General features: G+C 56.7%; 1 protein-coding gene across 1 annotated transcript in view; it reads right to left on the bottom strand.

Annotated features, from left to right (window-relative positions):
* IGSF21 (immunoglobin superfamily member 21) overlaps positions 1–27,298 on the bottom strand; it is a 233,599-nt gene that overhangs the window by 6,975 nt on the left and 199,326 nt on the right. Inside the window, exons 5-6 of the mRNA XM_043573888.1 lie at positions 5,255–5,370; positions 2,477–2,951 (exon numbers count right to left, since the gene is read on the bottom strand). Of these exons, the coding sequence (XP_043429823.1) occupies positions 2,477–2,951; positions 5,255–5,370 (591 nt within the window). The remainder of the gene's footprint in view (positions 1–2,476; positions 2,952–5,254; positions 5,371–27,298) is intronic.

Below are 27,298 nucleotides of genomic sequence, written 5' to 3'. Positions count from 1 at the left end.
CTTTTTTTTTTAATGGAGTTGTCTTACCATTCGTGATCTGTAGTAGTTCTTTATATATTCTGAATACAAATCCTTTGTCATAAATCTGTAGGGAGCGTATTTCTTCTCAGCCTCTATATGTATTCCTGAAGGTGCCTTCTTATGAGCAGAAGCTTTGGATTTTGACTCAGTCTCATTTACCAGTGTTCAATTTTTCATTTGGTGCCTTTTGTGACCTTTGGAAAAACTCCTGGTCTACCTCGACGTCACAAAGCCAGATTCCTATGCGTGGCTTTAGAAGCTTTATGATGTTGGATTTCACATTTAGGCCTGTGATTCATCTCAAATTAATTCTTGTGTGTGCGTGAGATAGGGGACTGGGGTCATTTTGCCCTTAAGCGTCTCTGGTTGTTCAAGGCTGTCTGTTAAAACAACTTCTCCTTCCCCATTCAACAGCCTTGGGGCCTTCATCAAAAATCAAGATGGACTGTCTCCCTGGGTTCTATTTCTGAATTCTATTCTGTTTTGTCCATCTGTTCGTCTACCATTGGAAGGGCTGGGGTGGGTATGTATGTGTGTCACGATCTGATTTATATCTTAAGCCGATCAATCAGCACGAAGAGCAGAATGGATGAGGGTGGGAGTGGAAAGACCAGCCTGGAGGCTGCGAAATCCAGGTGGGAACTGGGTGGTCGGAGAGGAAACCACCAGAAGCGGCAGATGTGGGGGCAGGTTCTTGAGGCTGGCTTAGACGAGGAGCATGGGAAAAGGGCGGGAAAAGCAAGCGACTCTGAGGGTTCAGGCTCCGCCAATGGGAAGAACGTAGTCGCCATCTACTGAGATGGGTTCTGGGACCACCAGGCATCCGTCTTCTTGTGGGGAGTAGTGTCTGAGCTGGGGGAGGACATCCCGACAGAGGGAACAGCAGAGATCGTGGGGAGGCTCTGGGCCGCCCTGGCCTGACCTTCAAAGTCCTGATCAGATGATTGGATTCTGTGTCCCGAGGTCACCTGCCCATCCTACTGTCTCCCCGCCGTGGCCAGAGAGCAGGGTGTCCTCCACTCTCCCTCGCCCCGCCCCCCAGCTCATAGCACTCTCCCCTGGCCACAGCCCCAGCAGATGGCACAGTGGTGAAGAATGTGGGCCTAGGGTCGGACCTGGCTGGCTGACCTAAGGAGAGTTACTCCAAGCCTGGCTGGCTCCCCTCACTTGTGAAACGGGAATAATGACACAGCGTCTCTCCCTGCCCCATAAGCTCACTGCACCTGTGCCAGGAGCACTTGTAGGCAAATCATCCTGCAGGGAGCCTGGCTCCTGATATTTATGAGCTTACAATTATTCTCTCCATTCAACAGGTCAGAAAACTGAGGCTCGGGGACCTGAGGCCTGAGATCCCACCAACAGACGGCAGCCAAGGTTGGATGGGAAGCCAGCCCGGGGGTCTGTGTCATCCCCCCGATTTGGCACCTGCGTCTTGGCAGCCTTGCAGTGTGCCCCGCTCCTCGCTTCCCCCGGCGGTGCACACACGTGACCGCGCATGCCCACTGCCTGTGAAGGGGCCTTGCCCTTGCTCCGATGGCGGGGGGGGGGGGGGCGGTGGGGTGCACGCCAGCACGGCTCCGGTCAAGGGAACCAGCTGCGATCAGGGACCGGGCAGGTGAGTCCTTAATCTGGCTTGGGGTGCGGGAGGGCAAGGGGGTGGGGCAGGCCAGGGGCAGCACCCCCTCATCACTGCGATGCGACCTGTGAGCTGCACACTCACTTTTCCAGCTGCTCTCAAGTCCTTGTCTGGTCTTTCCCCGTGTCGGTGGGGGTGGGGCAGGGCACCATCCCAGGGAAGCGGAGCTTTGCTTGGGCAAGAGGGGCAGGGGACAGCTTTCCTGGGGGAAAAAGCGAAGGGGTGAGGCTGCTCTGCCTCCCAGCCCGGAGCAGATGGCATCCTGAGGTTCACATTCGCCAAAGGACAGTGGGAAGCGCGGGGGTCCGGAGAGGGTGGTAGGGGCAGGCTGCGGGTTGATGAGGTCCCAGCGCCTAGCACAGGGCCGGGCAGTAGGGGGAGCTCGTGAGGTCTCCAAGGAATGACACGCGAAAGTACTCAGGGGCAGCTGCCCGAGACCACGGATGTGGCACAGTGAGAGGCTAAGAGCGAGGCTCTGGGGCCATAGTGTCCACCTTTGAACCCTCCTCTGCTTAATTACTCACGCAGCAAACTTCTCCGACTCACATATTCGCGATACTGACGGACCAAATTCCCCTGATTTCTAGTGTTCCTGACCCCGTCCAGCAAGCTCTCCTGACCTCCCTGTGACCACCCACGTTCCCCAGTCCAGCTCAGCAAACCTCCTTAAGAACCCCGGCCCTGATCTCTGGGCCTGCCCCGGACGCCTCCGTGCTCCACCCCTCCCCACGTCCGAGGTGGCCGGCGACCCAAGGACCCAAGGCTCCCCGCTCCCCAGCTCTGCAGGGTCCCCGCAGAGCGGCACCCACCAAGTCTTACCCAGCGTGACCTCTGCCTGCATGGGCATCGACAGCGCTGGGTGCTTGACCTCACAGCTGAAGAGGGCCTCATTGTCGATCTGTGGGTTGAGCGTCCAGGTGAGCAAGGCACGGACCTCCACGGTGCCGTCACTGCCGGGGGTGTGGCTGTGGCGCAGGAAGTAGATGGGCTCGGCGCTGTGGACCCAGCGCGGGAACTCGCGGCTCACCACCGTCTCTGGGACGTTCTCGGTGGTCGGCTGGAGGAGGACGCCGGGGTCCGGGGTCAGGCTGCGGGCGGGGCGCTCTGTGTAGGGGCGCCCGCCCCGGTTCTCGGCGTCCAGCAGAGACAGCGACCTCTGCATCTTGGTGTCATCTAGGTCACGGTGCAGGAGGCTGCGGAAAGGCCTGCTGTCCTGGAAGGGGCCAGAGCTTGCCTCCAGCGGCTCTGTCAGGGGCACGGCATCGATGGGTTCGCCATCGCGTTTGAAATAAACCTGAAATTACAAGGAGGGTGCGGGAAGCATTTCATGACCGACGGTGGGACCTCAGAGGACCTGGCCACAGAATGCCCGTTCTTCCAAGGCCGCCTCCTCCTTCCGGATGGACTCTCCCTCATTCCTTTCCCTGCAGCACCCGAAGTACTCTGAGCCAGCTCAGGTCGAGGGGGACACACACAGCTCCCAGTGGCAGAGGCCAAGCCCACCTCCGTCCTTACCAGCAGGTGAGCCTCTTGGAGCCCCAGTTTCCTTACCTGTAAAGGGGAGTAAGGACAGCTGCTCTGGGGGCTGTCGGATGCTTCAATGAAACAATGTACTGAAACAGGGGCCCAGGGCGCAGCCCCAGCAGCCACCTGGGCTGCGAGGGAGAGGTCTGTGCCCACCTGGGGACAGCATTTGGACGAGGGAGAAGGTAGGAAGGCGCCTGAGAGGAAGTGAGCCATCCGAAGAAGAATGCAGAGGAAGGGATCTCCGTGGGTGCGTTTTGGAGGTTTGCAACCAGAAGGAAGGAAACAGGTGCATGTGTGGGAGAGAGCGAGGTGTGGGGATGGGGTGAAAGCAAACATCTTCTCGCTTTCTCTAATGGGGAACCCAAGTTTTGAGAGGCGGCATTTAATTTAATTTGCTGTCTTTTATGTTGGTACGTGTGCCCAGAGGCCTGTGGGGATTGGGTGTATTTTTTAATAAATCAGGTAAATAAATCGATGGGAGACAGGGAGAGAGGAGGGCAGGAAGCAGCTTTCTCAGGATGCTGGTGAAGGTGAGGGGAGGGAGGAGGATGTGGGGGAGGAGAGGAGGGGGGCTGCGGGAGAGGGGAAGGGAGAGGAGGGGGGGATGAAATGTGGGACCCGGAGAATCTGTCAGTTTATAGCTCCAGCGAAGGATCTCATATGCACATAATAGCCTGCTTTGGGTTTTTCTTTCTTTCTTTCGTTTTCTTTTGAAAAGTGCTTCAAAAGCAGGTTTGTAATTTATACCAAAGAATTCTTTTAAGTTCTGATGTCCCAGGCAAACGTAAGATGCCTGGAACGCGGGGAATTAAGGATCTTGTGTATGTGTGTGTGTGTGTGTGTGTGTGTGTGTGTGTGTAGAGAGAGAGAGAGAAATGTCTTTTACATCTATATGCAACTATATATATGTGTATATGAATATTGAACATTTTATTGCCATATCTTAAATGGCAGGAGCAGGCAGGGGTTGGGGGTGGGGAGTCTTCCTGCAGCCCCAGGGCCATGGGGAGACTTTCTTTGTGTCCTCTGGGAAAGAAGTTGTTCTTTGGAGAAAAAGACCAGCTTGTCTGATTTTAGAGAGGCCAGACCTCTTTATGGGCTCCAAAGGGGGAAACTTGGGGACCATTTCCTGCTCCCACCAATCGCTGGGGTTGAAGCTGCCTTTTTATCTATCTGTCTCCTTGGGACCATGAGGTATGGGTGCAGGGAGATGGGCCTTCACAGCACGTAGCGCGTGGATTCTCAATATGGGTTCAGGGAATCTTAAGGGTTCCACACAGGTGCTTCAGGGCTCCATAAGGGCAACCTGACCTTCCTTCACTCTTACATGTCTTACACGTGGGGCTGCGTGTATTTCATTTGGACCAAAGAGGTCCTGGTGCTCCTAAAAAAAAGCTGAAAATGTTAATGTTGTCCACTCCCTAAGCCTCTTTGCAGAAACTGGGAAGCAGAGGGGAATCTTTCTGCTTAAGGCAGGGCAGGGGCTAGAACCCAGTTCTCTATGTTAGCGCCCCCACCGCTTGAAGTGGCCACGGCGATAATGCATGAGCTGGGCTGGCGGACCTCAAAGCAGTTAGGGTGGGTCGGAGTTGGTCCAAACAGGAATTCTCTCTCTTACCTTCCTTCCGGCCTTCCTCCCTTCCCTCCCTCCACAGTGGAATTGGAGCTGGAGAGCATGAACTTGAGTCCCACGTCTGTCAAGAACATTGTAGGTGACTCTGGACCCGTCCCTTCCCCTCTCTGGGCCTCATTTGTCCCCATTCTGTCCGATAAGTGGGGCAGGGCTCTGCTTGATGCTGGGCTTCCCTAAGGACCCACTGTGCAGTTCTGGGACCCCAGGGTCCAGAAAAAGTGGGGTTCTGTGCTGGGATCTTGGGAGCAAGATCCCAAGGGTGGGTCAGATGAGTAGATGGGGTCAGACCAAGGCAGATGGCTCAAGGCAGGGGCTCCCACCCTCTCCCCTTTATTCTGCAAAGTGGACGCCACGGTGACATCTGCAGCTGGACAAGTCACAGAGCAGGGTGGCCCGGCAGGGACGGAGGAGGAAGTGGGCACTCCAGAGGTACTCACCATGGGCGCTGGTTTCCCTCCAGACACAATGCAGACCAGCGTGAAGTTCTGGGCTTGGTAGCGGCTGAAGGGGGCGGGCATGTCTGCGGCCATCACTTCGATGGAGGTGGGGGGAGCTACCCAAGAGGGAAGGACAGCGAAACAAAGGTTTAGTGGAAGATTCAGGAAGAGATCCCCTGAGATGGGCCAGGTCCCGTGCTGGGTGCGGGGAGCAGGAAGGGGAGGAGGGTTGCATGACTCTACGTGGTGTTACTGGCACCAACTGCAGTCGGGACGATGTCCCTGCCGGGCACACAGACAGGGGCTCAGCCTCAAGGGGCCTACAGCCTGCTGGGAAGAAGGGCATGAATCAAGGGACCATACAGTTAAACGTGGGAAGCGCATCAGGTGCCGGGAGGTGTAACAGGAAGAAAGGGGCCCCTGCCCAAGTCTGAGCAAGTTCTGTGACCCGAGGAAGCAACCCGAGATAAAGGACAAGTGTGGCAGTTGGAGGGAACAGCGTATGCGGAGGTCTGGAGCATGTCAGCCCGGGGCAGGCGGCAGGGGGAGGGCAAGGAGCTGGGGATGGGGGCGGAGGGGCCCTGGGAAGTGTGCGGGGTGCAAAGCAGAGCCGCTGACCGTAGGTTACCGCTTGCAGTGGTGCGCTAGGGCCGGTTCCTAGCAGCGCCTGAGACCCAGATGTGCCATTTCCAGGACTGCTCTGGTAGCCTGACATCGGCCACAGTAGGGAGCTTTACGCCACAGAAACTGGCCACCACCACAAACCAAGGCTTTTTGTGTGTTCTCTTCTCTGCCCCAGCCCCCCGAGAGGGGGTTTCCCAGCACACCACTGGTCATGCGTGTTCTTCTTTGTCTTGAGAGCACTGGGGAGCCATTGAAAGTTTTAAGCAAGAGCAGCGCCATGATCAGGATTGCATTTTGGACGCTGAAAACACACAGTGTGACTCAGGCTAGACGGGCTGTCCATTTAGAGCAGGGTGAGGGCAACAGAGAGTAGGTGGCTTTGAGAGGCATTTAGGGCCAAGAGCTGCCTCTTTCCTTTCTTTCTGGAAGTTGGTGGCTCACTCTGCTCAGCAATCACTGGCTGGCGTGACAAAGCCAGGGCTCCTGGGTGGGCACTGTGGGGTAGTGGAAAGGACACCCGTGGAGCCATTGGGAACCTCTGGATCCAAATCTCAGCCAGGTCGCCAAACCTCCACGTCCTGGGGCAAGTTACCAAAGCTCTGAGCCTCAGTTCCCCAATCTGCTAAATGGGAGTAAAGCTTGGCAGATGGATGTGACGGAGGGGCCAGTTCCTAGGTGTGAAAGGGCTTAGCACATGGTAGGAAGCTGCTATTCTTTTTTATTCTTTTTAATTTTTTTTAATGTTTATTTTTGAGACAGAGAGAGACAGAGCATGAGCAGGGGAGGGGTAGAGAGAGAGGGAGACACAGAATCCAAAGCAGGCTCCAGGCTCTGAGCTGTCAGCACAGAGCCCGACGTGGGGCTCGAACTCACGGACCACATTCACGTCCGGAGCCGAAGGAGGACGCTTAACCGACCGCACCACCCAGGCGCCCCAGGAATCTGCTATTCTTCGGATTCACACTATTATTTCCGCAGTCCCCTTGCATTCAGGAGGACAGGAGCCAGGATCTGAGGACTTCACTTGGGAAGGGCTGTCCATTTTGGCTTACCCAGCCTGGGGTCAAGCGCAGCGGGGGGAAACGGAGAGGATGAAGAGCCGGGGCCTTTCCTTCCTGCAGGGGGTTTTCACTGCAGGTAAGTTTAATTAAGCTCAACGAACATTTCCTGACACCTACTAGGTGCCGGGCATGGTGCCAGGCGCCTGGTGATAAAACAGAGAAGCTCACAGGCTGGGGAGTGGGGGTGACAGCCGCCTGGCCACTCTATTTTGAGGTCTGGTGAAAGGAAGCCAGGTATGAGCCATTCATTCATTCGCGCAGCCACCACGCGCTGTGCAATTGGCAAGGGAAGCGGCATGAACAGGAAACAATGGGAAAACAACAGATGCAGAATTGTAATTAAGTGTAAGATTGTATAAAGCAGGTGGTAAGTGGGGTAGGAATTCCGCGAGGGGAAACATACACGGAGCGCTTCAATTACCCAGAAGTCCCAGGTTCTGCCGTGAACTTACTCTAAGACTCCAGTGAAACACCTGGGGCCCCACACAGCAAGAACCCACGATGCAGCCAGGAGCTGTGCTAAGCCCTGAGCCTGGGTGAACGCAGGCAGTCCTCCCCATCAGTCTCCGAGGTGGGTGTGTTTACTCCCATTTCACAGACGGGAAACTGAAGAGGTGTGGGAGGCCGTCTCCGGGGTTCACAGAGTCAGGATCTGAACCTGAGCGCCCCGACTCCAGAGCCCCAGCTCTGACAAGAGGCTGCGCCTCCGTGGTCTTTGGAAAGAAGAAAAGAGCTCGTTTCTGTGGGTGCCTTTAGCCCCACGTGGACACGTTTGAGCCACGGGGAACCCTCACGGACGCCTTGTGACCCAGATCCCTCGGGAGCTCTCCTGTGGGTGGCTCTACTTAACTCGGCTACCCCGGAGATGAAGGGACCACGCCAATCCGAGCTTTGGCGTAAAACTCGGGCACCGCTCGTGGTCGTGTGCACGCATGTAAGTATACCCTCCAAGAATCCGACTTCAGAAATGGCACAAGGCACCTTCGATATCTCTCGTCCTTTCTCACTTTCATTGAGACCCTTAGAACCTTCCTTGATTGGACTGCTCTGGGGAGCAGAGATGATTCTTACAAGATGCCTGGGGTGGCGGGGGGGGGGGGAAGTCTAGCAGTTTTCATTATTATTTGCATCGCTATTATCAGGAGGTAGGACAGGACAGTGGTTAAAAGTGTGGGCTGTAAATCAGCCTACCTAGAGTTCAAAGACCAGCTGTCCCACTTACAGGCTGTGTGACCTTGGGCAAGTTACCTAACCTCTCTGAACCTCAGTTTCCGCCTCCACAAAAGGGGATTACAGGGTACCTGTGGCGATTCAGTGACATAGTACCTGAAAGGTGTTTTGAAAGTGCACCCTGTACGTGTCATCGGCACTTATTAGCAAGATTCATTACTAACAGTCTTTCTGGAGGCTCCCTGCTACTGGGCAGGAGAATGAAAGGTCTCTGCCTTCGGGGGCATTCACAGGTAAGTGAGAAGCCCAGAAGGTGCCACCAGGCACCTTCCAAAGCAGGAGTCACTCACCCCATGTGGCTGTTGTGCACTCGAAAGGCGTTTTTGAGTTCCTGTGTGCTGTCAGCGTAAAATACCCACTGAAGTTCGAAAGCCATTTTAAAAAGAATGTCAAAGGTATCACTAATATTTTATAGTGGTTAGCTGTTGAAGCTATATTTGGGCTCTACTGGACTTCATATATTATTAAAACTAATTCACCTTGCAACGCTTTTCTCAATGTGGTGATTGGAAAACTTGTAATTACATATGGGACTTGCATGGGGTCTCTTTTGGACAACACTTCCATTTTACAGGTAAGCAAACTGAGGTCAGAGAGGGGGAAATTTGCCTACAGTCACACCGTAAGTCCGTTGGCAGAGCCCAGACTGGCACCCAGCACTTCCAAAGCCTGGCCAGGGTTCTCTGCAGAGCATGGGCGCCCCTGTCCCCAATCACACGCACGCGCGCCCACACACACGCACCTTCGTGCGTGCCCACATCCCCATTCCGGAGATCTGCACCCGCGTCACGCACGCTGCCCACGCAGACCCTGATTGGGAGACGTGTCCCTGTCCCTCGTTATGTTTCCGAGCAGGTGTTAGCGATGTGTACAGTTAATCAAGCTCCTAAGACAATAACAGATTTCGGTTGTACGGCCGATGACACAGCAGAGCTGTAATAACTGTGGACGCTTATTTCTGCCTCCATCCCTTCCCAGACCCCAACGCCATCCCCACGCTCATCCCCACACCTGTCCCTCTTACAATCTCTGGCCGAGGTCACAGCAAGCAGCCCCCTATGTGCCCCCTGGGATTGGCCCCGCGGCCCCGGGAGCAATTGTCCAGCCAAAGGCAGATGGCCAGCGGCGGCCCAAGCATAACTTCCATGCAGCTTCCTGGACAGGAACAATCCCGAGGTCCAAGCTGGGCTCTGGAATCAGCACGATAAAGCAGGCCACCTGACTGTGACCCACGTGGCATAGAATGGCAAAGAATCCACCAAGACCCCTGGCTCAGCAGTCTCTCCCCCGACTCTTCCGGGCCAGGGTCCCGTGCACCCACCAGGAGTGTCTCATTCCTGTGGATCTGAGGGTGCGTCTTCAGAGGTGTCTGTGCCGAGGCAGGCAGGGCTCTCCCGGGGGGCGGGGAGCACCCACCTGCACCGTTTACCTGAAAGGACCGTCCTCAGGTGAAGAGACACCGAGCAGGTGTGTTTGCATCGGACGCATGGCTGCGGTCACGGCAGTAAGAGCCCGGATATGGGCGGAGCTTCGGGATTTACAAGCCACTTCCGGACACGTTAGCGCACAGCCGGCCCTGGGCAGTAGGAAGACCCCGCCCCCCAACCCCGCCTGGCTCTGCACGTCCATGGTCGCACGAAGACCACCACCACCCAACTCCCCCGGATCCCCTGTCCCCAAGTCCAGCCGGTCAACGTCTCAGTTTTGTCTGACTTCTTTGTCTTAAGCAGAGAGGGTTGCTGCTGGAAGTTTCTTGGACCCATTTTGTCCAGCATCGGGACAGGTAAAGTGTGCCTGCCCGTCCGTCTCAGCGGCCGCCACAGCCAACTTCTGCTGCCTCTGTCCCACGACCGTCCAGGGATGCCGTTATATTCTCCTTCACAGTTAACATCGACACAGTGAGGTAATGGTCGGGTGATCAGTTTTATGAAATTAACTCTGAAATATTGCCTGTCTTTATCTTGAAAGCAGAACTTTGTTTTGGTCATCGTAACTCACTTTGAAGATAATGCAATCGTTCGCTGCTCTGTAAATCGTCTGGTGGCCTTTGAAATTTGGGAACACAAACCTGTCCTCATACAAACCCCAGCAGGCCCGTGTCTAGCTGCATCTCCTAGAGTCCGGTTCTCTCCCGGCCTGTGGGGTCCTCTCCAGCGCCTGCCGGGGTCCCGGCTCCGAGAGAGCCACACCGAGGTTCCGGTGCAGGCCCTGCTTGCTACCAACATCGCATGGGACCACGGGCAAGTCAGCTGACTCACCGGGTGTCAGTCTTCCCATCTATAAAATGGGTTCAATAAAACACACCCTGCCAACGTTTCTGCTTCCAGGATTTTTGAGAGGAGGATCAAATGAGAAAATGGACACAAACCTTCTATAAGCTGCAGGAACAGAAAGGGACTATTTATATTACCCCTTTGACTGCCCACGCCCCTTCCTGGGCTGAGGCAATTTCTTTCTCTTCCAGGAGTGGCCCTTGTCTGGGGGAGGGATAATCCGTCCTGTTCTCTGGGTACCGCAGTGTGACGGTGCTGGGCACATTCCTGCTCTGAATGTCATTTATCATGGGGTGGTAATCAATTAGACGTGGGGAGGGGTGGGGGGGGGAAAGAGAAGTTCAAAATTATATTATTTGCAAAAAATCCATTCTTTTCTCTCAGCATGCCTGCTCTATTGACTGCCTTCCCTTCAATCAGCAACCAGTCATAATACCGAATTGCAAGGAAACAGAAAGCCACCCTCTTAATATATAAAAGTGTCCATGTGTGAATACAAATGTCCCTCCACGTTCCCTATTTTTAATTTCTTCCTTTTTTGGGAGGGGGGGGTCTCCTATCACAGTGTGTTTCCATCCTCTCCACCGGTCTCTCCGGCTTCTACAAGACGCTGCTCGAAGGAGCACCTCCTCCAGGCAGCCACCCTGCTCCACACTGAGCTGCCCAAGGTTCCTTCTGCAGCTGGCTCACCTCCTCCGTGCCCTGCACAAAGCGATCCTTCTGCTGGTTAACTCTGCCTCATCCTTTAGGGCTGGCCTTAGGGACTGCCTCCCTCGGCAGCCTTCTAGGACCCTGCCAGACTCGGTCAGGGCTTATCCTCTGGGTTCCTGGAGCATTGTACAGCTGTCGTTCTCACAGGTGCCTGTCATCCTGTCCCGGGTCCACGTCTGTTTCCCCAGGAGACTGTGCTCCCGGACGTCTGGAGCTTCGTCTTTTGCCCACCTAACCTCAGAGCTGGCGCAGGCCTGCCACACAGGAGTTCAAGTTCAAGTCTTGTTTTGTTTGTTCCTTCCCTCCTTCCTTCATTTCTCCCGGCCCAGGCAAGCACAGAGCCCGTTTGCGGAAGGGATCCCTCGAGACCCTGGAATGCTGTGGGCCCTGCCTTGCTTTGACCAAGGCCACCTTCCCCAACGCCATGCTCTGAACGCACTGAGAATTTGGGGGGAGGTCCGTGAACACCCTAAGCTCCTTCTAACCCCAAGGCCTCTGCATCTGACACCCCCACTAGAATGCAAGCACCATGAGGGCAGGGATGCTTATCTATGGTCACATCCCAAGGTCACATCCCGAGGGCCGGACACACAAGGATTTGCTCAGTAGTTATTGGTCAAACGAATGAGTCGGGGGGAGGGACCCAAGGGTCGTGCCCCCCCATCCCTGCCCCATTTGGAAGGGCTGAAGTCTCTGGCCCCCCCCAAGGCCCTCCCTCCTAGCAGGAACCCAAGAAAGAGGGAGACCCCACCAGTAGGCGGGGGCCTCCAGCAGGAAAAGAGAGGAGAAAAGCACAACTCTTTGGTTTATGGGAAAATTAAATATCGAACTGAGGAGTAATAGCAGCCCAGGGAAAAAAAGGCCTGACAAAAAGCCCCCGAATGGAGCCACCACCAGCGACGACTCAGACAAACGCCGCGTCTGTGCTTCTAAGGGCGACAGCTGTTCAGCCGAGCCCACCACCCCCTCCAACTTGACATTGGGTAGAAACCCACGCGCCGATGCCATCGACGGATGGGGACCTGGGTCTAGGGCGTTGCCAGTGTGGGTGGGCCCTGCCCGGGACCCTCCCTGCCCCGGGGTGGGGGCCTTTCTGAGCGGATGGGGTCACCAGGGGACTTCTGGTGGCCGCGGGCATAATCCGTCCCCCCGCCCCCAGGCCTCCCCCCTCCGCGGGAGCTGGCTGGCAGCATCGGTTCACCTGCCTCGGCCCTCCCCTGCCAGCTGCTGTGCTTACGCAGTGGCGGAAGATAAAATTAACAACCCCAACTGGAGGCTCTGGCTGACTGCTCTGGGGGAAGCAGGGGGGTGCCGGAGGAGGGGGGGGGCGCAGCCTGTGAGGCGGAGAATCGGTGGGGCTGGGACAAGCAGGACCCAACTCGGGTTACTGCTGACGGAGAAATAAAATCCCGCATGCACGCGCACGCACGTGCACGCGCACACGCACGCACACGCTCCGACACACTCGAAGGGGCGGCGGGGACGCCAGGTGCAGAATCGTAGACGACGCGCTTAACCTGGTCGCCGTCACAGTGTGTTCCCCGGACCAGCAGCATCAGCCTTACCTGGAACTTGTAAAAAGCCAACTCCCGAGCCCCCTTCCAGACCGGCCGAAACAGAACCCCGGGGGCGGGGTGGGACCCAGGCTTCTGGGTTTTAAGAAGCCTTCCAGGAGATTCTAATGCAAGCTCAGTGTGAGAACCACTCTTTGACTCTTGTGAGCCCCGGTCTGCTCATCTCTAAGTTAGGGGTACTAAGACTCACTGGGGCCACAATAGGTGCTCGGTGAACAGAGAAAATTATTGCTGGCTGGGACAGCAAGATTCAGGCAGAGTTAGGGAACCTCTATTCGGCTTTCCCTGGACCCAGCAGACAGGGCAAGGGTAGAACTCTCTGCCCTGAGTCAAAGGACCTCAAAACCCCCAAGTCCCACCCCACAAGCAGTTCAACTTCAGGCTCATGCCTTGATTGGCTGCTTGGCAATGTTCCCCGTTTTTTTTTTTTTTTTTTTTTTTTGATTGGCTTCCTAGGCCACCAGTCCCGTGTGGACCCTCCCCCTGCCTGGGGTCTCCTGGCTGGAGGCAGCCTCTGCCCAGCAGCCTGTCTGCAGCCACCGTGCGAGCCGCGCCATTGTAGTTTATGTGGCAATAGAGCAAATGTGTTCAGGCCCATGATAGGTGCCATTTCTGCAGAGACGAAATCTATGGGGTGTGACATGAATCCGTTTTAAATAGCACCAAGGCTGGCTATTCGGAGGATGTTTTCAATGTATCCCAGAGGTATATATTACACACATGGGCGATTTCAGCAGGTGCCATATTTGCAGCTATATGAAAAACGCCTGTGGAAGCTTGCAGAAGCCTGGGGAGGCCCTGGCTGGTGGGGAAGCACGTTCGAGATCTGGCCAGGGGCAGTGGCATCCAGCTCAAGTTCTTTCTGCTCAAGTTCAAGTTCAGCCTGCTCTCTACTTTTCTCCCCCACCCCCACGCCCACCAGAGAGCAGTGGGCTAGAGCTTAGAGAACAAGTTTGGAGGAAGCCCCCCCCATTTCCCCCCAAAAACCTCTGTCCTTTCCAGCAGAACTGAACCCCCAAGAACCGGGGCCTTTGTGTTCGGGGGCTCAGAACAGGGCTCACCCTTGGCCTTCCCCTCTCAGGCCCGGGGCACTTGGCCTGAAGCCACCGCCCTCCTTAGGCACTTGCTAGTTTCCTGGCCTCACCCATAGAGCAAGGGTGACTCTGGAGTCACTGGCCCATGGGGTGCTCGTGGGGACTGAAGAACATAGCAGGTGCCACCCCAGCCAAGCTCCCAGCAGGGCCCCAACTCTGCGCCCCGGCCCCAGGCTCTGAGCTGTCAGCACAGAGCCCGACGCAGGGGCTCGAACTCACAAGCCACAAGATCATGACCTGAGCTGAAGTCGGACGCTTAACCGACTGAGCCACCCGGGCGCCCCAAGGATTGTGTCTTTTTAAAGAGCTGGGTGAGGCAGAGCCATGCTTCATTCCCAACGGGACCAACTCTTGGCTGGGGTGGAGGGGCTCGATTTTGGTGGGGGGGCGTAGGTCTCAGAGATCCAGCACGTGCCGCCTCACCAGGGCCCCATGGGCGGGGCCTGGGCCACTTATTCATCTCTGACCCCTCTAACCTCGTCCCTCACCAGGTTCCTTCCCACCTTGGTTCTCCCATCTGTAAAGCGGGGACTGCCATAGTACCTGGTCACAGGTGTTAGTGCCTCGTCACAGTACCTGGGCGTCACGGGGCCATCGTGAGGGTGAACCGAGCTCCTGCTTTGCAGGATGCCTGGTACTGGTGAGACCATACCCCTACCGGCCATCATATGTGTGAACAGCAGCCTCTATCGCTGGCCTGGGCCAGTGGCTGGCCTTTGCCTACACCACTCATTCTGGCCACCGGCCTGAGAGGCCCTCATGCTGGGGACACTTGTGCATCCTGCTGACCGGGGGCCCCGGGAGTGGGGGGCACAGGGCAGCCCTCAGCGAGCATGCGATGAGTTGATGTCTGCAGGGGTGACTGGGAGGAGGCTTTGCTCAGTGAGCATCCCCCTGCACCCAGAGTTGAGGGCCCGCGGGGTCCCCAGGCACACAGTGGGTGGGGGTGAGGGGTGGGGAGAGCACTTGACCAACATCTCCACTCACTGTCATTCTGGCGGTGGTCATTCTGGGGGCAGGTTCCGTGGTAAATGCTTTAATGCATTAGAGCCTCACCCATCCCAGGAAGTAGGGGTAGTTCTCTCCTTTGACAGACGGAAACGGAGGTTTTCAAAGGTAGTGTGGTCCACCGCTAGTCGGTTAGCAAGGACCAAGGCTAGCTTTCGTACCGCGTCTGGCTTAAGCCCCTCCGCCCAGGCTCACGACCCTGAGTGCACCGCCTGGCCCCGCGTCTCACATGCTGCGGGCTGTCTCTCAGGGCATCTGTTTCCACTGTGAGGCAGTAACGGGGCTGGGCTGGGTCACTGCTGAGGTCTGTGGCTCAGATGTGGGCAGAAGCTACGGCAGGAGGGCTGGAGATTAGAGAGGGGGAGACGGTCCTGAGCAGCTGTGTGTGAGGCGGTGGGACTGGTCAGCAGAGCAGGGCCGGCCCCTCCCTGACGGCGGCCCTCAGGAGTTGGGGCCTGTCCTCTGATGGGCCCAGGGTCCACAGGAGAGTCAGCTGGGAGGGTGTGGCTGGGGCCATCATTCCCAGCAAAAACCTTCTCTACCCAAACTCCTGCTCTCAAACCCCAGGCCCATCCAGTTCCCATGGCCTCCCTGGACACACTTCCCTGGATTCAGGGCCCTGTTCTGGCCTCGCCTTTCCTCTCTGCCCAGGACCAGGCCTGGTGGACGGAGGGCAGGCAGGGCCCGCGGTAGCCGGACATGCCAGGACCGGGCCCAGCAGCTGGCCTCATACGGGCTCGGGGACCAAGCTGCTGTATCCTGGTCCTGCCACCTGCGAGCTGGGTGACCTTGGCAGGTCACTTCCCCCCACCATGCCTGTTTCCCATCTGTAGCGTGGGGATCATCGTATCTATGTGACAGGTGTTTCTGTAAGGTATTTAGACCCTGGCATGGCACCTGCAGCACTGAATAGAGGTCAGCCGTTGTCATGACTGTCCCCTCCTTACCCAGGCCTTGGGGTCCCGCCACACAGCAGTGCTCTCCACCTGCCAAGCTTTCCCTGCTCCTACACCCTCGCCTACAGGGCTGCTTCTGCCAGAAATGTCCCTGTCCTGTCTGCCCCCAGCCCGGCTTACGAGGCCCAGCTGTATGCCACCTCCTCCATGAAGCCTTCCTGATGCCTCCTCCTGGAGGAGACCCTCTCCCTGGGCACCCCCACAGCTTGCAACCTAGCCCTCCCCTTACCTTCACTTGCCTTCTGCTCGGTTCTGGAAATCTGCACTCTTCCCTGTCTCCCCTGTCCTTCGGGGAGTCCTTCAGGGACTCCCCTATCCTGCAGGGACTCTGCTCTGGACGCAGAGACAGGGGCTGAGAGTCTCCGTTCATCACTTGCTAGCTGCGGGATCTCGGGGAAAGTTGCTGCCTCTCCCGGAGCCTCAGGCTCCTCGTCTTTGAAATGGGGATACGTACAACCGCTCTCCCCCCGGCACCGGTGAGAATCAACCACGAGAGTGTTCGTAAAGGACCCGGGGCAGCGCCTGGCATGTAATAAGCCCTCGGTCGGTGCTAGTTTCTGCTGTGAAGGTTATTGTGATTATTAGGACTTATTTGCTTTTAAGATGATCACTCCTAGAGCGCGCGTGAGGTATTCCTGCCTCCTCAGGTAACAGATGGGGAAACTGAGTCCAGGGGCGCCCTGCAAGCTGGCGGCAGAGACAGGACCGCTGACTCCCAGGGCAAAGCAACCTGCGGAGTTGATCTCAGTGTCCCCTTCTGTACAGGGAGGGATTAGGTCCCTCTCCCCAGGAGCGTCTGTCCACAGGAAGCAGACCCCGCTCCAGGGGCCGGCTCACTGCCTCCCTCGGCGCCCCTGCCCTCTTTCCCAGCTCCGATACAGCTCTGTTAACACCTGTACCCTCAGACTCATGCCTGCTCCTTAAATCACTGGGCCCGAGGCACCGCAGCTTCAACGGCCACATATCACTTGTAATTAAGGGGCCTGTCCCAGGGACGCGAAGTTTACCTTCTGCCGGAGACACTAAATCCAGCTCCCGGTGGTGGAGGGGATAAAGCATCGCACTGACCTAACACCTGTCAAGGTTTAATGATGCGCCTGCGGGCCTGCTCTGGCGGGACCTGGGGGGGCGCGACCAAGAGGGGCAGGCAGTAGGTGGAGAGAGACGACCCCAGAACAAGAACTGAGCCTCCTGGTCTGTGAGACACAGGAAGTCCAGGGAGCTGGTGAGGGTCTCAGGAGGCGGCAGCCACCTGCCTGGACGGTTCAGGGAGCAGGCGACTCTCTACCGCTTGGCTCAAGAGGGCACAGAGGGCCATTCTGTGAGAGGCTGCAGACAGGCTCCTTAGCCAGGCGGTCTGGGTTTGAATAACAAGCTCTGGCGCTCGCTTGCTGGGTGACCTCGGGCAAGTTACTTAACCTCTCTGGGCCTGTTTCCTCATTATCAAAATGGAAATGCTACAAGTCCCTACCTCCTAAAGTAGTGAAGCTTAGAGGAATTAACATACTTAACATACTGGAAAAAGTGTGGCATATGGCGGCTGCAAAATTCACCTTTATTGGGGCACCTGGGTGGCGCAGTCTGTTAAGCGTCCGACTTCAGCTCAGGTCACGATCTCGCGGTCCGTGAGTTCGAGCCCCGCGTCGGGCTGATGGCTCGGAGCCTGGAGCCTGTTTCCGATTCTGTGTCTCCCTCTCTCTCTGCCCCTCCCCCGTTCATGCTCTGTCTCTCTCTGTCCCAAAAATAAATAAAAAAAAAAACGTTGAAAAAAAAAATTCACCTTTATTCTAGTATGATCTGGCCAACCTCCATGAACATGAATCTCTCTCAGTTGCTCCCCCAAGGCAGGCACATGGTGGGGGCTTATGATATTGGGTGAAGCGGGACGTGTGTGCATAAGGAATCAATGGGCAAACGGTCTGTTTCCGCCAGGGAGAGGCCGGTCACGTCAGCTCCACGGCCCTACGGACAAGACGTGCAAAGCAGCACAGGACGCTTGGCTAAGCCGTCTGCTCCTTCCAGCCTCGTCTGCGGATCAGAGAGGTCACGCAGCTTTCCAAATCACACCCAGCGTGCACTTCAGAGGCCTTGCCTCCACCCCAGCCCAGGGCTCCGGGCCCCCTCCCCGCCAGAGGAAGAAGTCAGAGAACATTTGGGTTCTTACTCTAGGCTTCCCTTTATCAGCAGGCTCTGTTTTCTCTTCTGTGAAATGGGGACACTGATCTTGCTGACTTCCCAGACGGCTGGAGGAGCGGCTGATGATGCGGCCCAGGTATTCCCTGCTGTCTCTGTTGAGAGGCTACGTGGCCCAGGCCCCTGTGGCAGCCCCATGGCCCCACACTCGGAGAGGAGCGGCGTCCCTCCGTCTTCCCGGCAGCCTCGTGTAGCGGGAAAAAGGGGGGCTCCTCCTTCCCGCAGATCTGAGCTCAAATCCCATCTCACTCACTGCTGTGCGACGTTGGGAAGCTTCCCTGCCCTCTCTGTGTAGGGCATGTAGTACCCACTGAAACTGAGGCAGCATAGGGCCCGTCCGGGGCGGGGAGACCAGAGGTGGGGCAGAGGGTAACAACGTGCTGGGCCTGTTGCCGAGTACACAGTGGGCTTCGGTCAAGGGCGTGCCTCCTTTGCAGAGCTGTGTTCATGAGGGAGCGACAGAGGGTTCTAGAAGCCTGTCCAGGAGGCGGTCAGCAGGCTCGGGCCTTTGGGGCTGACACTGGGAAGCGACCGTCCTTGGTAGATGACCCAGTTAGCTCCAAAGTGCTCCTCTGAGCCCCAAACCCATCTGTCTGGCCCCTCTCTGAACGGGCTCTCGGCCGGTGACCTGAGTTAGCTGCAGGCCTGTGGGTGGGCAGGTGGGCAGAGCAAGCATCCTTCCTCCAGGTCCCTGGCCAGGCTGAGGCGCTCAAGACGGCCGTGCGCAGTCTCTCAACATGCTCTACGGTCCATCTTGGAAGACCCTGGCCGCGCTGGCCCCGGCCCTCTGGGCCGCAGCCCCACTCCAGCAGCCCCGAGCCCGGCCAGCTGTCTCAGGCCCCTGCTGCCTCTCGAGCTGTCCCCTCGGAAGCTCCAGCAATCGGGACGGAGGCCTGCAGACAGCCTTCAGATCGCGGCCCCGGCTTCTCCACCCCTCAGCCCATTTCCTGAGGTCACCGTCTGCTAAGCGGGACCGCAGGTCTCCTTGGTGACTTCTCAGGGACCATCTCCATCCAGTGCCGGGTCCTGCCATCTCCTCCACATCTGCTCCCAGCTTTCCAATTGGTCCCCAAGTCCTATGGCTTCTGTTCGGAAACGCCTCGTATCTTTTCCAACCTCCACGGCCCAAGGCCCGAGCTGACTGGTGCCGTCTCACCCGCTGCGGCTGCCGGCCCTGCCCTCCGACCCAGGCCAGGTGCCGTCTGTATTCTCCATCTCGTTTACCCCTCACAACAGCCCTGTGGGGGTAGTGGCCTTCACTGCCCCGGTTTCCAGAAGACGTAAAAGAGGCTTGGAGAGGACAAGTCACAGCGAGACTGGGGAGGGGGTGGGACGGGACCACAGCTGTGACTCCGCTCTTTCCTGCCCTCCTCTACCAGTGCGAGCGTGGGACGCCATGCCAGTCGCTGCCCGGTGTCACTTCCTGTGGCTCTGACTCCGTTCCCTGGCCTCACTGACACTTACAGGGGGGAGGTCAGGACAACATGGGTGGGAAGTAAAAACAACGGTCCTGTTTAGGGGCGCTCACTAGGAGCTTGGGACACGGGCCCAAGAGGGGAGGTGCTACCGTAACCCCATTTAGCAGACAGGGAAACTGAGGCTCAGGCGGGGAAATAAACCACCTGCCAGTGTAGTGTGGTGGCTCAGCTGAGGGCTCTGGAGCCAGCCTGCCCGGGTCTGGATCAAGCTCAGCTGTTAGCTGGCCCGTGCCCTCGGGCCCATTTGTTAGGGTTTCTCCTTTCACACTTGTCACCTGCGGAAGGTAATAGTGGCGCCTCCTTAGAGGGCTGTTAGGACAATTAAATGAGTTAGCAGGTGCGGGGCAGAACTGTGCCTGGCATACAGCAAATGCTCAATAAACATTTGCTGCTTTTATTATCGGGAGTTGCAGAACTGGGTTTAAAACCTCTGCCTGAATCTCAGGTTCATCCCCTTAAATACTCCCCAGCTCTCTAAGGGAGTAAACACTATTTCTCGTCAACCTACTTGGATAGAGGGCTCATTCTTCACTGGGGACCTCCCAGCCTTCTCCGGTTCAATTTGGAGGATTTTGGTCACTCACTGTCACTTCTCCGGGGGGGGGGGGGGGGGGGGGGGGGGGGGAGGGGAGGGGAGGGGGTTTGGAGGGGGGCCTGCCTGGATGGACATTTGCTTGGGAGACAAGAGTGCCCAGGCCTGGTCCTCAGGACCCTGGGGGCTTCGGGAGTGGGACATGGGGGTTTGCATTTGCAACCCGTCAGCACCCCAAAGTCCTCTGCAGCTCTGGCTTGGATCCCAACCCGCCACGTCTCCTCCCCCTTCCCTTCCCCCTCCCCTTCCCCCTCCCCCTCCTCTTAGCAGCCTTGCTCCCTGGAGCCTGTGGCCACTGCAATCGCCTGGGGCCAGTTCATGTAATTAGTGTAGGCCCAGCAGGCAGCTTATCCGCTCAGGCTCCAAGACAAGGAAGGAGCCGATCATTTCCCACCCGGCAGGCATCGTGGGCTATGGAGGGGGCTGCGCAGCAGCTCTGAGTCTCGCCTTCCAGCTACCCTGCTTGGGGTCCCCCAGGGATTCTCAGACCAGCCGCCTCCCTTCATTGACCTAAGCTGTTTCCTGGACCGCCATATACTCTGAGCAGGAGCTGGATCTGCCTGGGAGATACACATCTCCCCACGGCTGTCCTGCACGCAGGCAGGCTTCCCGAGACGGGGTCTGCAGACCGCCGCCTGCTTTTCCGCTCGCGTCCTTCAGAGAGAAAGAGCTGTGTTTCTCCTTTTTGCTCAGGCCTATGGCGGCCACACCAGGCCTTTGAGGGGTGCAGGCTCAGATCCCCCATCACTTTTGGAGCTGTGGACATTTCTCCTTCCCAGGTCAGGAGAGGTCCTTGACACTCCAATTATTGGCCCTGGCAATGTGCTCCTTCTTCCAGAGAGGAGCACTGGGCTGGATGTCCAGAGAACAGAGTTCAAGCATCTGGTCCCAGAAAGCAGAGCTCCAGGCCTCTAGAAATCCTAGGTTCTGGCCTGGCCTCGTGGAAGCGAGCTCAGCTCCATCACCCACAGCGTGCCACAGTCTCCTTTCCTCTGAGAGCACCGGCCAGCCCAGGGTGAGCTTCTTGTCACAGGGAAGCTCGAGCAACTGGCCCCAGGAGGACTTCCTGGGGACTCCCCACCCCAAGTCACACAGCAGGGGAGCAACAGAGCCAGCCTGGAGATGGCCAGATGGCTTTAAAAAGCATCAGAAGTATGTAAGGACAGACGTAGAGGTCAATGGAATAGGAGGGAGAGTCCAGAAATAAACCCTCACATTTATAGTCAATTGATTCTTGGCCAGGAGGCCAACACAATTCAGTGGGGAAAGAAGAATGTGTTCCAAAGTGGTGCTGGGACAACTGGTCACCCACATGCAATTGAGGGAGGCCGACCTCTCCTCCACAGCACGCACAAAAACTCCCTCAAGACGGATCGTACACCTAAACGTAAGAGTTTAAACTATTAAAACTCTTAGAAGAAAAGCAGAAGTGCACTGTGACCTTGGGTTGGGCAGAGGCTCCTCAGCGGGGAGACCCAGAACACAAGCAGCAGAAAATGAGTAGATGGAGTGAACCTTATCTGGACGAACACGCTTCGTCCTTCACAGGACGCCAGCAAGAAAGGGGAAAGGTAACACGCCGAAGGGGAAAATGTACACAAATGTGACACGCGATACGGCCCTCGCATCTGAAATAGAGGACTCTTAGAGCGTGATGATGAAAAGCCAAATCACCTGGTTGAAACGAGCAAACGATCTGACGGTATTTCTGCAAAGCAGATCTCCGAAGGGCTACAAAGCCCCCAACACCATTGGCCATCAGAGCAGCGCAAATCGCATCGCAGTGAGAACCGCTTCACGTGCGCTAGGACGGTCGCCTTCAGACAGACAGGCAGCAGGTGCAGGTGAGGATCTGGAGAGACTGGGACCCTATGCCGCTGGAGGAAAAGTCAAAGGGCACAGCTGCCTGCCCGCCCTCAAAAGGCTATGCACAGAGTTCTCATTTGATCCAGCAATTCCGTGCTTGGGTCTGCACACCCCCCCCCCCCCCCCCCAGAGATCTGGAAACTATCCGTTCACACCAAAAGCCTGCACATAAACGTTCACAGAAGCATCATTCATAACAGCTAGAAGGTGGAAACGTCCATCAACTGGTGAATGTACAAACGGAATGTCAGGCATCATGCAATGGAATATCATTCAGCCACGACGGGGAACGGGGTCCCAATACATGCTCCAATGTGGATGAACCTTGAAAACCTGACACTAAGTGTAAGAAGTCCCAAGAATGACAAAAGACCACGTTCTGTATGACCCCATTTCTAGAAAGTGTCCAGACCAATCCACAGAGAGACCAAGCAGATGAGTGATTGCCTAAGACCGGGCGATGGGCACGGGGTTTCTCTCGGGGGCAGTGAACATCTTCTGAAATTGGTTACACGACTAAAAGTGTTTGCAGAACACTTTGACTATGGTAAAACCCATTAAGTTGTATCCTTTAAACGAGTGAATTGTACGTCATACGAATGACAGCTCAACAAAATAATTTTTAGAAAAAAGCACACCGAATGCACGTAATAAAAATTTAGTAAAGGGGCGCCTGGGTGGCTCAGCCCTGGATTCGAGCCCTGGGTTCGAGCCTTGCGTCGGGCTCTGTGCTGATGGCTCAGAGTCTGGAGCCTGCTGCGGATTTCATGTCTCCCTCTCTCTCTGACCCTCTCCCACTTGTGCTCTGTCTCTTTCTTTCTCTCAAAAATAAACATTAAAAATTTTGTTTTAAAAATTCAGCAAAACATACCTAAACAAACAAACAAACAAACAAGGAAGCAAACAAATAAATAGCAAGCAAGCTATGCAAAGTCCCCGGGATGGGACCTGTGTCCCCTGGCCCCACGTTTGGAAAGCATCTGGTGTGGTCTGGTGCCACTGTGGTCTCGGGTGCCAAAATTCTACCTTTATCCGCTGACCTCATTTGGAAGCCTACGGAAGACAGACAGGGATCCCGAGGTAGAATGTTTTATGAATACTTATTAATATGTCGTGACTTCTGGTAGAGCAGAGTGGTTAAGCACGTGGGATGCCCTTACCCTTGCTTGGCCGCTGGCTAGCTGGGTGTGCTGGGCAAGCGATGTACCTATCCGTTTCCTCACCTGGCAAAGAAAGGGCAGTACCCATCTTACGGAGCTTCTGAGATGATTTGATAAGTTAGTCTATGAAGACCTTAGCACAGTGCTTGGCGTGGCAGTAAATCCTCAGTGAAGGGTGACCTAGGTGGTCGGGAGGAGAGTGTCGCCTTCAAAGTCAGATGGCGACTCCTCCACTCTGCCCCCTCCCGGCTCAGTTACTTTTGTGGGTCAAATGGTCTCCCCAAAAGATGTGTTGAGATCCTAACCCCCAGTGCCTGTGGATGGGACTTTATTTGGAAACAGGGTCTTTGTCGATGTAACTAAGGTCAGGTGAGGTCATACTGCCTCAGGGTGGGCCTTGATCCAATGCCTGGTGTCCTTATAAAAGGGGAACACGGACACCGAGGCACCGACCCATGGAGGAGGACGCCCCGTGAGGACACAGGCAGAGAATGGAGGGACGCATGTACAAGTCAGGGAGGGCCAGGCATTGCCAGTCACCGGCAGGAGCTGGAAGAGGCAGGCTTCTTCCCTAGAACTTCCCTAGAACTTTCAGAGGAAGCGCAGCCTCGCCAATGCCTTGATTTCTGGCCTCCAGAACTAGGAGAGAAGATATTCTCTCAGTGTCCTGATATCCCCTCAGTGTCCTGGAGCCCCCACCGCCTCAGCTCTGCACCCCGCCGCACTCCCTTGACATCTGCGTTACTAATAGCCTTTGTGTCAAAGGGGGGACGTGTCCCTTGGGGGCTCAGAGTGGCTGTCAGGCTCTCCAGCTCTGATCTCAGGCAGCCTGGCGGGACCCCCGGCTCTCTCGCTCCCGTGGGTGAGCCCCTTAAACTCTCAGAGGCTCCTTCCCTCGTCTGTGAAGCAGGGGGGGTGACCGGGCCCGCCTTGGAGGACCCTCGTGAAGGTCACACGATTGGGTTGGACACTCAGCACAAAGCCACACATTCCATGCTTGACGGGAAGCGGCCTTGATCATTAGCCGTGGGTCCAAGGGGTGGCAGAGAAACCTGGCCTCCCGCTCTTCCGGTGGGAACAGGAGAGCAGCGTCTTTTGGCTTTGGTGCGGGTGGGGGTGGGGTGTCCGGGCTCACATTTAATTGATTGTAACATCGCACCCTTAACATGCTCCCCCGCATCACCTGCACCCCCAAGAAGAGCCGCGGCAGTCCTTCCGTGACTGTGTATAATGCGTTCCTGGGGCCCAGCACGCGACTTTCAAATTGGCTTACAATTTATCTGCAGCTCGGATAAAAACATTTTAATGACTGTGTGCGGCATGAACCCTCGGTGTCACCCACGGGGCTCCCAAATGTCTTTTCCCACCACATAGCGGGGATGTTATAGGCGTGAAATTACAGCCGCTCTCGCATTTTGATCTGCACCCCGAGGCCTGTGGAAACGGCGCGTTAGAATGTGCTAGATGCAGAGGCAGCCTGGGTGCGGGCTCTCCAGCACAACTGCTCCGTGCTTTTGATGCACGTGGGGCCGTGCAACGTGCCCTGCGCCTCATCTCCCTTCCCCCCGCCCCGCTGTCCTAGGAAGCTTCCCTTTGACCCCCAAATTGGGGAGGGGGCTGTCTCGCCCCACCGTTGGCTGCCACAGTCCTTAGGGTCCCTTGGTGCATAAAGGAGACCCCAGCTTTCAAAGGCCTCCACTCACTTGGAGGGAGGGTCTTGGTGCATGTGTGTGTGTGTGTGTGTGTGTGTGCACGTGCGCGTGTGTGACCAGAAAGGGTCTAAGGTATGTCACAGATGGGCCAGGACAGTGAGCAGATCGTAGCGTTCGAAACTTCCCTGAAACATATTGAAAGGGGAGGGTCAAGGAGGAGGAGGGGAGAGTCACACAATTTTCAAGTCTTTCTAATTGTGCCTAATGTTTAAAAAATTTGTTTCAATGTTTTCATTTATTTTTGAGAGGCCCAGAGAGAACGAGTGTGAGCAGGGGAGGGGCAGAGAGAGGGAGACACAGAATCCGAAGCAGGCTCCAGGCCCTGAGCTGCCCGCACACAGCAGACATGGGGCTCAAACCCACGAACGGCGAGATCCGAACTGCTTAACCAACTGAGCCACCCAGGTGTCCCTTATTGTGCCTGACGTTTAAATGACATGAGGCCTATTTGTCGTGAGAGACGCTATTTATTGAGCACTCGGAACGTGCCAGGTGCTGGGCTCAGACCACTGTTCTGGGGATCATCTCATTGAATGGCCCGACCTTGGCCAAGCCACTGCCTTCTCTGAGCCTGGGTCTGGGCAACGGACGCAGTGTAGTTTCTGCCTCACAGGCCCTCGCAGCTGCTGGAGCCCCGGAGCTGCCCCCGGGGGGGCGGGGGACGTCCTCACACTCAGCCCCCTGTCTCTCCCGGACCGCCCAGGACCTTCCCGACCTTGGTGAGCCAAGGAAGGCATGCTGCTCTGGGATGGGGACAGCCACAGCCCCGCGGGCCCGGGCAAATCCTTTCCTTTTCCCCAGCCCCAGTCTCATCCTGATCCCGAGGGGCTCTTGTCAAGATCAGGCAACCCCCTCCACTGAGAGCACTTTACAATTGGCAGAGCTGGCTGAGTGGGAGGTGTGGCTGTCATTATCAAGGTCGAGGTATGTGCTGGCTCCTCCCCTAGGCCTTTGGGAAGAGGCCAGGAGGACCGGTCGGCAGAGGCCCGCTGTCCTGCCACTCCCAGAACCAGGGCAGACCTGGGTCCCTTTGCAGGGACTCGGCGCATGAAGCTGTGAACACTCCGTTCTCAGACTGGCTTGAAGCTCTTTGGAGTCATGAATCGTCGACGAGACTTCCAGGGGCAAGAAGGAAGCAGCCACCGCTGTGCCCAAGAGGGGGGCAGGGCCCGCGACAATGACCCTAAAGATGCTGAGGTCTAACCTGACGAACCTTGTGGCTGCCTCGTCTGGGTTTGGTGCTTTGCAAACTTTATTTCAATAAGAAAAAAAAACCTCACAACCACACTGGAGGGTAGCCACCCTTATTCTTATTTCACAGATGGGAAACTGAGGCCCAGGGAGGCTAACGAATGCGATGACCGATCTGGGATTCAGCCCGAAACCTGCATGTCCTAAACTTGTATAAAAGGATTATAAGATCTCCTGGCTCCCAGGGCTGTGGCCAGGATTCCGTGAGACAATGTGCATGAAGCCAGGAGCTCACGCCCCGTCAGGCACAGGCCAGGGATGGGCAGGAGCTGTGTTATCAGTTCAGCTGCAGGCTTAGCGAGCATGGGGGTACCTGCCGCATCCGGGGGACAACGGGGCAGGGGTGACCGCTAACAAGCACAATGACCTCTGAGCAGTGGGTCAGTCAGAGGACTGACCAAGATGGGGGAGTGCTATTTCGGGAAGAACCCTGCCCAGGGAACACCCTGAATTTCCAGGGGTCAGAGCCTTTCCCTGGGTTGGGAGCCACTGCGTGGTCCTGCCCCTCCCGGGTCCCCACTCCCCCACCGCCCCCTGCCCCTGCCAGCCTTCAGCCTCCTGTTCAGTAACTGGGATCACATCATCTGTCTGCCCCATCCCAGATGGCTGCCACCTTGCATCGAGAGGACCCCAGAGGTTCACCGTTCCCTGCTGCCCGGACAGTGAGACCGGAGGAGAGAATTCTCAGCTGGCTCATGCTCGCCAGGAGTATACTGCCTTGCTCAGCCAGGACCATCAGGCCCGCCGTGCGGTCCTGGTCGGCCCCACGAGATCTCTCTGTGCCTCAGGTGCTTGCTTAGCGGACTCGGGGTAACAGACTCACAGATGTCAGAGCTAGGAGGACACTTAGGACCGTCTGGTTACACCCCCTCACCGTATGGAGAGGGAAACTGAGGCCACAGAGGGAGAGTGCACCTGCACAAGGAGCTCTGGTGAATGAAGGAGGGAGCGTAGGCCTCCTGGAGGAGGTGGCTTTTGAGGATTCTGTCCTTGCTCACATAGAGAAAAGCCTCACCTGGAGCATCTACACCTGTTTTCAGGGGCGCAAAAGGGGGTGTGGGAGTCCAGATGCCTGGCTTCTGGCCCCAGCACTGAGCTGCTATCACAGGGAGATTTTGTGATCCTGGCTGGGTGACCTCAGGCAAGTGGTTTGCCCTCTCTGTGCCTCCTCCACACCTGTGTGCGCACCTATGCACGTTTTACGTTTGCATCGCGCACTGGATACAGCTCCCCAAGGACCTCGTCCTATTGAAGGAGCGTG

Source organism: Prionailurus bengalensis, chromosome C1 (assembly GCF_016509475.1).
Source record: "Prionailurus bengalensis isolate Pbe53 chromosome C1, Fcat_Pben_1.1_paternal_pri, whole genome shotgun sequence".
Taxonomy (NCBI): domain Eukaryota; kingdom Metazoa; phylum Chordata; class Mammalia; order Carnivora; family Felidae; genus Prionailurus; species Prionailurus bengalensis.
This window is presented reverse-complemented; position numbering and strand designations above follow the sequence as displayed.